Raw genomic sequence first — 15,882 nt, forward strand, 5'->3', positions numbered from 1 at the left:
GTACAGTGCAATCGCCAATAACCTTCCAGTTCTTAAAAACACAGCAGGATGTCTGTCCAGTCCCGCAATATTTCTCTCTCCATTTAAAAAGTTTTTCTGAGCTGCTGCTCTGAATGTGAATTGTACAATAAGCATTGTGTTCAGTGAGTCTGACTTGGGACACCGCCGTGTGCCCCCCGCACCCAGTGGCACTTTCAGGCAGACTCTGCTCGAAGTGGATGGTACAGGAGGCACTCTCACCGCAATAAACCTTTCCTGAAAGCTGGGGACAGTGTTTCAATGCATTGTATGTTCATGATTAGGAGCAAATAAAAGGGATTGCCCCCCCCAAAGGCCTCATCCCATCCTCATTCTTCACTGTTTAAACCACATTTTAAACCATGATGCTTAACTCGAAGCTGCGGTTCAGTTTTCTACATTAGACAAGTATCTAAGAGAGTCCAGAATTAAGAAATCTCTTAGTCTAGTTATTTGGGTTTTTTTTTTTAACTAAAATCCCTTTCTTGTAGTCAAAGGCGGTCACACCCTGCCTGCTCTCCAACAGGAACCCGCAGTTGGTCTTCTCAGCGGCAACAGAGCATGCGGGAGAGAACCTCGAATTCGTGCTTGTCTTGCAGTAAGGGAAGGGAACCGGTGCAGGAAGACGCTTTATTATGTCGTTCCCTCCAACTGGGCCAGGAACGGGGGCCGGTCTCGGCCACTTAGAGAGTCGGCTGTCCAGGCGAGGGAGGGGACCATGCCCTCTGCCTGCGTCAGCCCTCGTCCCCACCGTGGGGGTGACCCAATGCACAAGCCCGTCCCTGGACACAGCTGCCCCACGAGGAAATGTGCTTCTTCCTCACTGGCTCGGGACAGCTCATGCCGTGCTCCAAGGACACGCACCTAACTTGTGCTGAAAGACAGCTGGGGCTGTCACCTCACTGACAACCAAGTTCGTCATGCTCACAGCCCTGCCCACTCCCAGCTCGAGGCCACCTGAGGCTGAGCTGGGCTCCTCACCGGGGCTGGGCCTGGCACACCTCGCTGCCCCTCCGTCTGCAGCAGGAGTCACGCCCCACCTCCTGAGGGCTCCGACAAGCCAGCCGCCCGGCTCAGCTCTGTGGCTCCGGCCGCGGCCCGGCCCCGGAGGCCTGCAGGCGGCCACACACCCTCCGCATCGCCAGCCTCTGCGCCTTCAAGCGCTTCCGGAGCTTTTCATTCTCCTTCAGGGTCAGGAAGAGTTTTTTTTTTAGGGTGTCCAAGTCCAAAAGGGCATAGCTGTGATCTGACGGCTGTGGGGGGCTGGCTGGCCGGCCAGGGGCCTCGGTGGCTTCTGGTCTGTGTGGCAGGACCTGAGGACAGGTGAGTGGGAGGTGAGCAGGGACCCGTGGCAGAGCTGTTCTCTAGCAGGAAGGAGCGGGTGGAGGGGACCCAAAGGGTACTTCCCGCAGCTCTCCTGCCACCCAAACCCACCCAAATCGCAGCTGTGCTATTGGGAAGGTCTGAAACGAGGGCCACGCCCATGGGACCCGTGGTCCGGGCACCAGTTTTCCTTATTTTGTTTGAAGCGAATCCCCTTGTGCTGAGACCAACCCACCACATGGCCCCTTGGGCCAGGCCCGGCGCCTTACCTGTCCTACAGGACGTCCAGAGCTGGGGGGCAGCTGCAGGGCTTCGAGTGCCGTGTCCATCTTTCTCTCCGGGCCGTGTTCCCCGGCCCCCACCCTGGGGAGAACCTGGGAACGCAGTGTAGAGCAGGCAGCTGAGCCGCGAAGATACTGGACCCTCCACAGCTGTCACCTGTCCGTCCCACCAGCAACCCCTCACACTGTCCCAGAGTGGCTGCACCCTGGAGACCACCAAGGACAGTCGGCCTCCTCCCCAGGCCCAGGGCCAGACCCTAAGAAATCAGGCAGACTAGGCGCACTGCAGACTGTATGCAATGCAGACTCACCTTTTCCTTCTCAGAGTCGGCGTTCCCGCCCTCGCTGGCCGGGTCTGCGTCTGCCCTCACCAGCTGTAAGAGACGGAGCTGCTGTGGACCCCGAGGTTCGGCTCACTCAGGGTGTGAGTAAGACTGGTACCCTGCGAGCCCCACCCCCACGCTCAGCCTCACGTCCTCCCGAAACCCAGCCGGCTCGACTCCCCGCCCTCTGGTGATCTTTCTCCAACAAAGTTCCCAAATCTTGAGCCAGAGGTCCATGAACAACAGGTCCCTATGAAGCTAGGGACTTGTCTAATTTGTGTCATCCTGGGGCCTGGTGTGTAGTAGGTGACTCAAATTTTGCTCAATGAGTGGCAGCCACATGGTAGAAAACATGTGACTCAGAGCCTGAGTCCCCAGGTGTCCTCAAGCTGAGCCAGGGCCATCAGGGCTGGAACGAAGGAAATCACAAACGTCTACCCCCCCAACCCCCGGCTCCTACACTGTCACCTCTACCTTCTGAGACAAAGTGATCGGTGAGCGAACTGCATTCTATTAACAACATGCAGTGGGCAGAAAGTCTCAAGCTAAACCATGACCTTCGAGGGCCCTGTGCAGCCTCACACCTGCAGCTCACACCTCACCTGCACTCAAACGTCTGAGGGCCGGCCTCACGTTAAGTGTTCTCAGCACAGCAAAATACAACGTTGTGTGTATAAAATAAAAATAAAAGGCCTCCATAAAAACGAACAATCAAAAACGCGCACTTCACACCTGGTGACACTCTGGGTGTTGGGAATAAAGCAGGGAAACGAGGCCCCGCCCTCAGAGCGCACCCTGGAGGGGAGATCAAACACAAAGGAAGGGGGGGAAAGATGCCAGGAAGCCCAGGGAGCAGAACGGGAGGAGAGGCCCCCTGCAGAACCCTGAGGGCAGAGCGCTGGGCACGTCTGCCGACAGCGGGCACCCGTCATCCCCACACCCTGTAGCTCGGTTCCGATCAGCTCCCTTTCCTCTCCTCATTCCCAAGAAAATCGAACTAGCGTAGGTGCCCATCAGCCTTGTGTTGGCTCCACCACGACCTGGCCTTCTGGGTTCAAACGGGTGCCCTGCCGTGGGGCCCACACTCACGCTCCGTACGCCTCGGATTTGTGACCTTCAATAAATCCCCTCATGGCTCCAACGTCCCGCTGTTCCTGAGCTCTCGCCAAACCCACACATCCCGCCCCCAAGACACGCCCACTCCACGGCCCACGGGGACATCAAACTACACACCCAGGACCCATCTCCTGGGACTCAGAAGCGCCCATTCCCCAGGGGCTGAGCGAGCTTCGCTTTCCCTGGCCCCGTCCCTCAGCCCACCAGGTCCGCAGAGCCCATCCACTCTGTCCTCACCACCCAGCCACCTTCAGCTCAAGCCACCAGGACTGCACTCACTTGTGACACTACAGTGGCCTCCAAACCAGCTTCCAGCCAGAGGAGCCTCCCAAAGCCACGTCCCTCCCCAGCAACCCCACCGCAGACCTGCAGCCTGTGCAAGCCTGCCACCGTCTGGCCCCTGCCACCCTCCGACTAGCCCGTACCCACGCCAGTCCAGAGTGTACCCAAACCCCTCCGCCCCAAGCCTCCACCCATGCCCAGGACCGAGCTCTCATCTGGCACTCATGGCACACAGTAGGACCGTAAGGGAGATCTGCAGACAGCGATGGCACAGGCTCTGCCGTCTTGACCACAAGGTCCCACACCCAGCTGGCTACAAGGGAGGAGGGGACGAGGCACGAGCACACACAGCCTCTGCCCTCCCCGGGGACCAGGCTCGCCACTCCGACAGCTTCCGGTCGTGCAGCCCATTCATTTCTAAAGCAGCTCTAAGTTGCAAATTCCCTCAAACGAAGGTCATGGCCAGCAGAGTGGGCTGGGCTCCGACCCCCCACGCTGGACGGTGCTGCCCTCACTGTGGTGCCAGGCTCCACCTCTGTTGTCCCGGCGAAGGCCAACCCCCCTGCCCCCTCCTGCTCGGTGGGTCCCTGTGGCCAGATCTGAAGAGAGAGGGGACAGGTGTGCTCACCTGTGTGGCGTCCTGAAAGGCAAACAGCGTGGGCACAGCATTGTGCTTCAGGTTCTTGCGGTTCCCGAAGGCACTGAAGCACTCGGGCCGGAAGTGCTCGGAGCAGATGACTGTGTGCTGCTTGGGCTTGAAGTTGGCCCGGCCCATGTTCAGCACCCACTCCTTCAGCAGCTCCGGCCGGCTGAACGGGAACCTGGGGGCACAGCAGGAGGCAGGGGAGGAGGCTGACACGGAGCTCAGCACCTCTGAGTATCCTGGGACTTCCACGCCACCCCACCCCAACCCCACACCCCATGCTCCTGGACAACGTGGGACATCCAGCAACCTCGCTCTGCTCGGCCACGTCCAGTTTCCGGAGGCTTCTGCCATGGCTGTTCACGGCATCCTCAGCAAGAAACTAGAGACCATGATCATGGCCAGAGACCTGTTCCCGACGCTACGTCTGCCTGGTGAACTTTCACCTATTCCCTCGGGAGCCTGCTGGGGGAGCCCTGCTCTGGGGGCCCTGCTGCAGGGGGGAGGACCTGCTCTGGGCCTTGGGGAGGGGAAGTCAGAGGCCCGTGCCCATGGAGCCGGCTGTCTAGAAACGGGGACACGGATGGTAAACCAACCAGATGCAGACTGTGTGGGAGCGAAAGCAGCAGTGCTGGGGGAGACCGCGCAGGAGGCTGCAGGAAGTGGGAGCACGGCCCACGTGGGGACCAGAAGGAAGAATGGGAGCAAAGACCCTGCGACAGGCGTGTTTGAGGAGCGGTCAGAGGCAGGTTTGGCTGAGACAGAGCAAGAGGAGCAGTGGGGACCGAAGGACACGGGCCTCAAGCAGACGGCAGACTGGGAGGCTCTGGGCGGAGGGTGACAATCGGAGCGAACATGGTGGCTGGGACCAGGGTGTCAGCAGAAGAAGGTACTAAGCGGGCAGATCTGGACGTATTTCGAAAGCCCTGCCGTAAGGTTTGCCTGTGGGCAGTGAAGCAGAGAAGGCGGGAGTGTGGCATATTAAGACGGGGGAGGCTTGTCTACGGCCACGCCACCCTGAACGTGCCCGATCCCGTCTGATCTCGGAAGCTAAGCAGGGTCAGGCCTGGTTAGTACTTGGATGGGAGACACCTAGGAAGCTCAGGTGCTGTAGGCATTTAAAATAATAATAATAAGATGGAGAAGGCTGGAGGAGGGGCAGGTTTGGGCCTCAGATGTTTGGCTTTATACGTCAGATGTTAAATCTGAGGTGCGTTTCAGAAGGCCACATGCTGGAGTGGAGTGGCAGGTGGACACATGTGTCTGGAGACATCAATGTCAGGGGTGGGGTTTGTCCCCGCGTAAAGGGTGGTAAAGGCCTGAGTGAGATCGGTGCCTGGGGAGAAAGTGTGGACAGGGATGATACGGGGTCACGGCCCTCGCCCCAAAGTGCTCCAGACTGAGAAGGTACAAAAGAGACTGAGAAGAGACAAAGGAGGTGGCCAAGAGGTGTCCTAGAAGCCAAGTGAGAGAGCCTCTCAAGGGCTCAGTGGTCAATTACGTCAAACGCTGCAGAGGTCAATTCAGGTGATGACAGACCACTGCATGTGGCATCATAAGGGCCACTGGGGACTCAACAGAGCTCTTTCGTGGGCAAGAGTCTGATTGGAATGAGTTCGAGGGAGAATCAGAGGCAACTCCACCTCCAGTTACAAACACGACTGAAACATACAGATACAGGCACTGCAAGAAGACGCATCCCAGCATAAATGTCAAGCCATGTGCTTGTTATGGCCAAAACACGGAGGTGCCCAAATGCCCTTCAACTCTAGAACACGTCAGCTCTGCTATATGCATTCAGTGGAATACCATGCGGCAATGAAAAGGAATCGAGTGCTATTACAGTGCAATAAGGATAACTCACACACGTGGACCATGGAAGAGGGTCTATGGAAAGCAGCCTCACAGGGTGATGTGATCGGAAATTCCTAACTGGGCAGGTCGTGGAGAGGAGTCACACCCCAAGCATTTAAATTCTTTAGCAAAAGGTTTACCTTTGCCTTAAGCAGGCCCCGGCCATTGTTTTTGTGCATCTAGGTGAACACACCTTTGAAATGAGTGTGACCACCTCGGGAAAGCACAGAATCCTAACTATCCTGTAACCCCATCCCTGTCTTTCTTTCCGGCACCTAATCTTCCTGACGTTCCCTCTTTAACTGCAAAGGCATAAAAGACACTGCAAACTTGCCGTTCTCTGAAGCATTTTTTTTTTTTTCCAGTCTATTGAGATCTTGCTTTCAGGCGTGTCCTCTGTTTGACTCAAATCCTTATAACATTCTGTACAGGTGTGTAAGTTTATGACCAAACAAATGTAATAGTAACCAAAAGACAAAAAACTGCAGTGAGTGATTCCATGCACGTGAAGTTGAACACAGGCCAAAGCAATCACTGTGACACAAGGCAGAATGTGCATTACCCTTGGGGATGTGGGAAGATGAGGGCCGGCAGGGGGTGCAGCTAGGGGTCTCCTGGGGGCTGGTGACACGCTAATTAACAGCAGTCACGCCGGGTGTTCATTTTGTTGGCTGGGCTGTGTGCTTGCGACTTGTGCACTTTTCTGCATGTGTGTTATTGTTATACTTCAGGAAAAACATTTACTTTGAGAAAGAAAAAGATAATAGGAAGCGAGGAAGTGCTGACAATGAGAACAGCGGCCTCTGGAAGCGCGCTCGGAAGGGGACAGGGAAATGGGCCGCGGCCGGCATCTGGGAAGCGCGCGCATCCCGCCGGCACCTGCGGCCGCGGCCTCCGCGGCAGGGACCTGACTGGCCGGGCCCCGCCGCGCACACTGGGCGCGCAGGGCGCACTCCCGGCCGCCGCGCCCCTCCCCGGGCTCCCGCCAAGTCCGCGTGCGGGCCCGCCCCCCGCCCCCCGCACGCCCTGCGCGCCTGACGCCCGGCCCGCAGCGAGGGCTCAGCGGCGCCCACACCTAGTGACACCTACTACGTCCCGGCCTGATTCTGGGAACGAGATAAAGTCCCTGGGACGCGGAGGGGACGTTCACCCAAATCACTGCGGACGGTGCCAGGCGCTGCGGGGACACCGCCGGCGGAGGCCTGAGCCCGCGTCAGGGCCCGCCCGCGGCCTTCCCCGCCCAGTGGCGGGAGGCTGTGCGCCGCGGGCCGTCTCCTCGCCTACCGGCTCCCCCCGGCTCCCAGGCCGGCCGAGGCGGCGCGGGTTCCCGGGTCCTGCCCCGCGTGTTCCCCCCACCGGCGCGCCAGGCCTCGAGTTCGAGCTAAGGCGTGGGCCGCGGTCGACTGGGCCGGGCAGCCGGGCCCCCGCGCCCCCCGGCACTGCGGCCCCTCACCGGTGGAAGGTGAGCTGCTTCCTGCGGTTGCTGTAGCGGTTGCAGCACTGCCGGGCCGCGCATGACTTCGGCATCTCCAGACCCCAGGGCCGGCTGCCCCTAACAAAGATGGCGGCGGCGGGGCCTGCGGGCGCTGCCAGGCCTGGGGGCGGGGCTGGCCCGGTGGGTGGGGCTGGGGGCGCGGCGGGGCCTGCGGGGTGGGGTGGAGTGGGGCGGGGCCGCCGGGAGGTGCAGGCGGACCTGGCTCTGCTGCGGGGTACCCGTGAATCGCGTCGCCCCAGAGTCGGAGCGGCTCCGGTTTCGACCCAGTTCGCTGAAGCCAGTCGCCCTCACTTCCTTGTTTTGGGGCCCCCAAAATTTACACCAACAGCCTGGGACAACTGGAACCAGAGAAAGGCTCGACGCCCAACTCGGCCAGCACTTTCAGGATTTTAGGAGGTGCTAAAACAGATTTTGGCCGCCGGAATGTCACTGGAGATACCACTTGGTCCCAGATTAGTTAGGCAGACACAGTTGATAGAACAGGCTCAGGCACTGCACTGTGAACCCTGAGGTGGAAGGTGCACCCCCAGGAGATCCTCGTCTTGCTCACAGTACCTCAGAGGTCGCAGCTTTTACAAAGCAGGTTAAGCACTCACAGTGGTTTAAGCTCATCTACAATTTAATGAAACTGAAAGCTATTCGTGACTATTCACACTGTGGTTTGTTTCTGGAGGATTTATTAGGAAAGTGTATTAAGGGCTGTGGGCATTTTCCATCCTGGTAAACCAAACTCAGACTTTAACTTCCCAAGTCTTCTTATGGTCACTGCTCAGGGGAAGTGATGGAGGGAGAAGCAGCGCAATTATTCTTCAGCACAGAACACAAACACCTGAAGCGAGACTTGAACTTCAAAGTAGCAATATCTTTATTTACAAAATATACAGTTTCACAGAAACAGCTTCGCTTTATACACATAAACTTTATAATTACACAGAACCATGTAAACGATGTTAAGTGTCTGGCCTGGCCAAAGCCAATGGGAGGGGCCTACTTTTGGGGTGACATCTTTCCCTCCCCTCACTTCATTAGCCACCAACCAGGAGCCCCTAGATGGGCCATGCCTAATTTGCATAAAGCTGATTGCAGCTGCCCAGCTCAATCAACACAAAAACCAAGGTGTCTTGACTTCTTAGACACCACCCACAGGGATAGACCTGTTAAAAGAACAAAAAGGAAATGAAGAAACAGAAATCGAGATGACTATCAAAAGCCTTCCAGGAGTCACCAGGCATTGAACCTTCTAAGAGCAATATAGCAATCCGCCAGCATCGGCACTTCTACCCTAAAACCACACGTATTCTTAAATGCACTTGTAAAACTTTGTGGGGGGAAAAAAAAAAAACAAGAAAAACACTTGGAACTTTGGCTATTCTCGTGAAGACACTAGACAATGTCCTGGGGCAGATCTTTGGCAAATTCCTCAACAACTTTTCCTGCACGTTTGCCCTAAGTCAGAGCCAGACAGCTGTCTGGGGGTAAAGTTGTTTCTAAGCCAGCTTCTTACTATTTCTTTCTACAGCAGAACGTCTCTCTTGGGAATCTTCACAATAAACTGGGTTTCAGAAACTATTTCTATTTTTGTGTTAAAAGCAACAATTAAAACCAAAAGGCAGTTGGCTGGTCAAGCATAAATGACACCAGGACAAAATATGGGCTCTGATTAGCCAATTACGGTTCAAACCCTTGGTGCTTCGGTGAGAGAATGTGGAGGGGAGCCACCTGGGGGCCCTACATGAAGGGGCCACATGGAGAAGCCCCCTCAGGGAGACTGGGGGTCCAACCTGCTGTAAACAAGGACAAACTTGGGCATTCTTCCCTTTTCATGCTTTATAAGAAACAATGGTTATGAAAACACACCCATCGATTTACAAAAAATAACATTTTTGAGAACAAGTATTTGGACTGCGAAGAAGCAACATCAATTTCAGACAAAGCTGAAGTCCTTGCCACCTCCGGGCCCCAGAACCACCAGTGTCCCTGAGTGCACTGCCCTGGAGCAAAGCCCTTCCAGGGCTTTAGGTGCAAACTCCCTGGCTTCTTCAGACTTGGCCCCGAACAGGGTCTTCCAGTCCAGATCTAAGGAACTCCGCACAGTTCAATGGTATATACCTGGAAACCGTTACCATCTCTCTCACTCACTAACTCAAACCAAAAAAAGGCTTCAAGTCCTAGCGTTGGCCCGTGATAGCAGGAGGGGGAACAAAGAATCATGGGAAACGCCTTCCTCCCCATCTTTCTTTTCCCCATTACAAAGAGGAACGCCATTCCCCAGGGATTGCCTAACCTTTATGTTGCTACTGGAATAAAGTGAGGGGAAGGGACGAGGAGGGAACCAAAGTGCCCCCTCGCTTGAAAACAGCTTGCATGGGCACCCCAGGGCCCCATATGCCAACTGGAAAGGGCACCCAGGCAGAAATCTGCCAAGACTTTTGGCTATATCGTGCAAAAAAGACAGGGTTTTTTTTACATCGTGCAAAACAGGAAACTGAGTTATGAACACGGGCCACCTCGACCCCCCAACCAACCCCCTTTCCACACAGGAGCCACACATAGTCCCTTTTAACAAACAGAAGAAAACTTAGGGATCACTAGCTCACCCCCTGCCCCCAGGCTCCTCTCAAGAGTGAGGCCAGAGGACTCCAGCGGGCAGCCCCGGGGACAGAGCAGTAACAAGGCAGGGGAGAGGGCGACCACTAAAGGAGGGGCAGCCTTATGGGCTGCTGTACAGACACTTATGGTAGGAGACTTACACTCGAGAAAAAGCTTGCACGTATGGCTGTTGGTTAACAGGCCGGGGAAACGGAACATCACTCCCCAACACGGCGGAAGCGGGAATAACAGCTAGCACTTGTGCCAATCGGCGGGAGTTTGTTAACAACGACAGCAAGAATTCACAACCACCACGTACCCTCATTTTCAGCTAAACCAAAGCCACTGTACTTGGGTGTTTAGTCCACCTCCACTGCAGGGAACACAGCTCTGGCAGCAGCTTTGGCCAACAAGGATTTTATTCAGTCACAGGCTATGAACAGTTTATACCTCGGACAGCCTGTCCTTTTGCTTAGGCACCTGAATGGCAGGGGTCTGCCTGCACCAGAGCTGAGAGTTCTGTGCTCAACTAGTAAGAGAGGCCAATAAGCCCAATCGTCCCTTCCGATTCCTCGTCCACGGTCTCCTCGCTCACTAGCAGTCAGTCCAGAAACAGCTTCCGGGAGCCCATTCGGGAACGGTTGGAACGGCGGATGTCGAATTTGGAGTCCCGGCACTTTTGGCAGACAAACACCTCCGGAACATTGGATTTCCGGATTTTCGCACAAGACAGGTGAATCCAGGTATGGCATTCATTACACTCTATCATGGGGCGGCCAGCAAATGGCTTCATGCAGAAGCAGGTGACGAGGTCCCAGGAGTCATCATCTGAAAGGAGAAAACACATAAGAGGGAAAAAAACCTCTCAGACCCCTCTCTGTCAGGGTCCCACTTCATCAGGACCCTCTCCGTTAGGAAAGCCACCCGCCAACGGGACAAAGCAGCTGAACTGCAGTGCAACTTGATCCTCAACAAATGAAACCAATTTCCACTTTGACTTAAAGGTGCTGCTCCCTCCCTGAAAATGCAGTAACCACGCCGAAGGGCGCCGACACATGGGGCCCCAGGAATCGCCGTGAGATGTGCGCTCGTGAGCTACGTTTCTGCATTTCGAGGTCTGTCTTGGCATCTCAGCCGTCTCTAGCTGCCATCACCCCTCCCTAAACATCTGAGTATCTGCCTTATCGCACCTTTCTCCCTAAAGATGGGGCACACTGCTGTCATATTGCAAGGAAGGGACCGCTCAGAGACTCCTGCTTCCTGTCACTCTCTGACCACCAGCCAGCGAGCGCGTGGCTGTCCTTCAGGGGCCACTCACCTGAATCCACCATTATGTCCTCGTCGTTGCCGGTGCTGTCCTCATCCCGGAACACCACCTGCTTTCCTTGCCGGACGATAGTCCGTTTGCCTTCAGTTTTTATTTCTTTGACCTGATCTGGTGACACCGTGGCACAAGATCCACTGGAAGGAGTGTCGGAGTCCCAGCCCGAGCAGGGGTCGCCGGGGGCCTGGGGGATATCCTGGAGGGGCGGACTCGTGGGGGTCTCTACATATGGATCAGCGGTTTCCAGCTTCAGCAAGCTGCCCATGTAACCCTCCTTCACGGGGACGTCACTGTCCCTTCGCTTCCTCTTCTTCTTCTTCTTCAACTTGTCGGTCTTCTTTCTGTCCAGCAGGAAGTTGCTGGGCTTGGCTCGCTGCAGAAGGGTGGGCTGCAGGTGGCCAAAGCAGTGGTCAGAGACTGGCAAGGGCACCGCAGATGAGATGTCAGTGAAACCAGTGTCCCAGCTGTCGCTGTCAATGGTACCAGCGGTGCTGTTGGCAGGGCTGGGGCTGCCCCTCAAAGGGAGCTCCTGAAAGAACAGAGGCAAAGGTGACGGGTTCTCATTATTTCAAACGGTCCCCAGGAGTAAGAGCTGGCCCGAGCAGAGAGCTTCGCAGCACCCCTGGCCGGGTCAGACCTGCAGACGTGCGCTCTCGCGACCTAAGCTTCTCAGGTCTCGTCAGCTTCATTCTTTAGGAACGGTGTCATCTGTGCCTTATTGAGACCTTCCAGATGGAACGTAAATCCTGGGGAGAGGACCTGCTGCCCTTGCGGAACCCCTGGCTCTGTCCCAGAGCCGGGGACTTAGCGTGTGCTCGCACTCTCTGTGGGAGGGGCGAAGGCACCCTCTCCGACCCGCTCACCCGTCCCTGACTGCAAAACCTCCCTCCACCTGTCCTTCCACAGGACGTATTTTTTTTTTTAACTAAGTTAATTTAAATCAGTTTTGAGCATTTCCTGACACTCCATTTTAGAAAACTAGACATCTCAAAATATTGCAAAAATCGAAATAGGTAATTATTGCCCCAAAGCAGTGAGCGAAACTCCATGGTTCCTTCGGACCATTTAAGAATTTAATTTGCAAATCATGGCAACATTCTACGTGGCACAAAGCAAGCGTGATCCACCTAGATAGCAGTGCAAAGGACAAGCCAATGCTGGGATCTGGCCTCCTGGAAGTACCAGAGTCCTTTCTTTCCAGCCTTGCTCAATATATATACCAAGCCCCTGAATTTTGAGCACCATGGCAACGCTGGTCCACAGTTCTGCCCATTTCTGAGCAAAGGAAAAAAAAAATTCCCTTAGATTACATGGGATTTTGGCCAAAGTCCCTGCAGATTCTGTAATGGGATGTGCACAGCTACCAGAAGGCTGCTGGCCAGACAAGGCAGTGTGGACCCTGCCAACCATCTGGTTGAACTCCAGGTTCCAGCATTCATTAGCCTGTGACCCAGGGCAAGGTGCTCCTACCTGTGCCCAAGTCCTCGGCTTCAAAATAGAGACAATAATGATACCTACCTCATAGCATTATAACAGCCAAAAACATTGCCCGACCATAATAAGCCTCAATTACTACTGGCCAGTAAAAGCAGGCGTGTAGCAAATAGTTATTTTCAAGCAAACTATTAAAGTTTATTAAACCATTTCTAGACAAGCCTGCATTTTCTATCAGTTTCAGGAACCCCTTCCCAAGTGGGTCTAAGTTTCCAAGAAAGATTATTTGCCCAACCACGGTCTGAAGTCCTCCCGCACAACCCCCTTGTCAGACACTCTGGGTTCACTGCCAGCAAGAAAGGTCTCCAAAATGCTGAAGATTACCTCCTTCGGATAAGGGATGTAGCCGGCATAGGCCAAGACAAAGGTGCAGAATTTGTTGAAATCCTCCACGGTCCTGCGCCTCTTGTAACCTGGGGAGTACTCCTGTTAGCGGACGAGAAAACGGGGTGTCTTTGAGAGGAGACACTTGTAGGTAGAATCACGGAAACAAAACTAAGCAAGCTGGAACTTTTATTGTCAGCCACTGAAAAACACGTTGCTAGATTTACGACACTCTAGAAACGAGATAAGGTAAGTTTGGGTCAAGCAGTAACAGTTTTCAGAGGTTGAAAGAGAGGATTGTCATGATGTTATGCCAAGAATACTGGGAAACTGGTTGGAAGATAAAAGTGTGTCCAAAACCTATTTCTTGGCGCTCATGTGGCATTTTCTGACATTATCTATTGTTTCTGCAGGCTTATCAGGACCTCTAATAACTACTTTTTTGCTACAGATTTTCCATTATGAAAATAAACTGCTGCCGCAGCAGTAACTAAAGCACTTTAAATGATTTCAAAAGTCAACTGCTTCTTATCCTTCAGAGCTCACTCGGGCCTGGGACCCTGGAGCTGAATCTCGCCTGACCCCTCCTCCTACCGGGTCTCTCCCCCAGAGAAGGCACTGCCTGCTAGTCCCTCCACTGCTCCAACATCCAGGGGGCCAGGCACCCAAATGTACCCCGACTCAGAAAGTGAACCAGAAACACTCCTGCCAGTTTTATTTGCACGTTGAAGATTGACTGCTAGAGATTTTGGTTTCTGTGTCCCGTCCGCAATCTAGAAACGCTCTCGACAAAAACGAATTTTCTCCTAAAGAAAATAGCTCAAGTAGACAGAACCTTTATATGCTACTGAGCAAATCAACCGTACTTTATTTCAGTCCACTCGACAAACATATTTACTGAGCTTTTCTCTAAGCATTTTCTCACTGCCCCCAACCCCATCCTTACGTACTCGGCTAACATCTCCAGAGCCTACGGGCCCAGTGCCCTGGCAGGCTGAAAGCGGGGAAGGCAGGGGAGACTCCTGAGCCCAGCCCAGCCTTCCCGGAATCAGGGTCGAGAAAGCGGCGGGGCCCCCGCGTGCTGCCCGCAGCTTTCCTTCCAAGGGCGCCCCTCTTATTTTCTCAATTTGGTTCCAGCAATCCACTTTCTCCCCCGACCTTCCGCCGCCGGGCGCCGAGGGGCGCGCAGGTTAGCGGAGCACCAAGCTCAGCGCGGGAGCCAGCGCTTCCTCCGCAGGGGCGATCCCGCCTCCACCCCCGGGAACGGCTGACCGCCCTCCCTCCGGCGGGGGTGGGAGGGCCGCAGCCCTCGGCCCTCAAACTCCCGGGAAGAACTTTTATTTCGGCGGGGAACGTGCAGAAGTGGGTCAGGAGCCGGAGCTCCGAGTGGAAAGCAGCGGCGCCCTAGGGCGCGGGGCGGGGGGACCCGCGCCGCCCCCACCCCGCCCGCCGCACCGCGGCCTTTAGGAAAAGCAGATGGCGGTGCGGCCCCCTCCCCGCCCTCCCGCGGAAGCCGCCCCCCGCCGCCACTCGGCCCCGGAAGGTGCGGGGCCCATCCCGCGCGGGAGGGGGCGCGAGAAGCCGGGCTGAACCGGGGTCGGGGCTAGCAGGGCCTGCGAACCCCCAAGACTTCAGCGCCGCGGGAGCGCGCCTGGCACCGCCTTCTGCGGCCGGACCCGCACCCCGGACCTGGCGGGCCTCAGGAGGGGAGAGGACGGCGGCGCGGCCGCCGGCCCGGAGAACCGCGGGCCGGTCCCCGGAAGGAGGGGGGGGGCGAGCAGAGAGCGGGGCAGGGGCCCTGGAGGGAGGCAGAGCGCCGGAATGGGGGGCTCGGCGCGGGCCCCGGGGGTGGGAACGGAGACGGGCTCCCGAGCCGGAGGGCAGGGGCTGCGCGGGGATTCAGGGGGCGGGCGCGGGCCCTGGCCAGTGGGGAGAACAGGCCGGGGCGCGGGACCTGAGTCCGTCCGAGGCAGGCCCCGGTAGGGGGCGAGGGCTTTTCGCAGGCGGGAGCAGGGGCGGCGGCACTCAGTTGAATCGGGGGAGCGGGGAGAATGGCAGGCAGGGGCCGAGGGGCACAGACAGGGTCCCGAGGCGACCAGGAGCCGAAGGGTCAGCGCTCTTGCCGCAGGAGGAACGCCGAGGCGGGCCGGCAGGGGAGTACGGCGCAGACTAATGGGGGAGGCAGGGTTGGGCGCTGAGGGCGACGACCCGGCTGGGGAGGGAGGGCGGCGCGCGGGCGGCGAGGTCCAACTCCCGGGGCCAACGCAGAGCCGGGGTGGGGGTGGTCCCGGGGCGATCCCGGAGCAGCTCTCACTCACCTCAGGGTGGAAGGCGGCGGCGCAGGAGTCGGAGTCCATGTTCAGGGTGGGGGGCGGCGGCTGCGGGAGTGCAGGGGCCGGGATAAGGGCACCGGGCCGTGGGGCCGCTCGGGGCTGGGGGCTCCGGCGGCCGCGTAGGACCAGGGCGGACCCGGGAGGGGTCGCCCCGGCTGGAGGTGATGGGGGGCTCCGCGTGTCGCGTCCCGGACTCTGTGCTCCCGGGCCGACGGCTCTGAGGCCGAGCCGAGTGAGCGATGCAGCTCCCGCGGCCGGCGCGGCGGGAGAGGCGGGAGAGTCGCTGCGGGGGGCGGCGGCGGCGGCGGCGGCGGCGGCGGCGGCGAGCGGGAACCCGACCGGCTCCCCGACCTGACGCCCAGTTCGGCTCGTGTCTCGGGAGGGAGGGCGGGAGACCCGCGAAGGCTGTCGGGAAATGTAGTCTGGGGGCGACGGGAAGCTGGCGGTGAGGGGGCGGGCGCGAGGCATTCTGGGAGTCGTAGT

The 15,882-nt window shown here is 57.1% G+C and overlaps 2 protein-coding genes and 1 pseudogene across 3 annotated transcripts; 1 reads left to right on the forward strand and 2 right to left on the reverse strand.

The window, feature by feature from the left end:
* Positions 1–431: 431 nt before the first annotated feature.
* On the reverse strand, positions 432–7,423 carry THAP3 (THAP domain containing 3). 2 transcript variants are annotated; one of them, XM_039842325.1, is made up of 5 exons: positions 7,294–7,423; positions 3,972–4,164; positions 1,934–2,014; positions 1,611–1,715; positions 432–1,331 (listed from the first exon to the last, which is right to left on the reverse strand). In XM_039842325.1, exons 1-5 carry the CDS (start codon positions 7,365–7,367, stop codon positions 1,092–1,094), a joined length of 693 nt encoding a protein of 230 aa, XP_039698259.1. In that variant the 5' UTR covers positions 7,368–7,423; the 3' UTR covers positions 432–1,091. The 2 variants fall into 2 exon arrangements, with proteins under 2 accessions (XP_039698259.1, XP_039698261.1); XM_039842327.1 differs by having other exon boundaries at positions 635–1,331; positions 1,934–1,996.
* LOC120585951 (uncharacterized) lies at positions 4,986–5,103 on the forward strand (annotated as a pseudogene).
* A 753-nt stretch (positions 7,424–8,176) lies between the features above and the next one.
* Positions 8,177–15,882, reverse strand: PHF13 (PHD finger protein 13). The gene is made up of 4 exons (XM_039842328.1): positions 15,385–15,882; positions 13,067–13,168; positions 11,243–11,777; positions 8,177–10,752 (listed from the first exon to the last, which is right to left on the reverse strand). Exons 1-4 carry the CDS (start codon positions 15,865–15,867, stop codon positions 10,526–10,528), a joined length of 1,347 nt encoding a protein of 448 aa, XP_039698262.1. The 5' UTR covers positions 15,868–15,882; the 3' UTR covers positions 8,177–10,525.

This window comes from Pteropus medius, unplaced genomic scaffold, assembly GCF_902729225.1.
Source record: "Pteropus medius unplaced genomic scaffold, Ma_sr-lr_union100, whole genome shotgun sequence".
Classification (NCBI taxonomy): Eukaryota; Metazoa; Chordata; class Mammalia; order Chiroptera; family Pteropodidae; genus Pteropus; species Pteropus medius.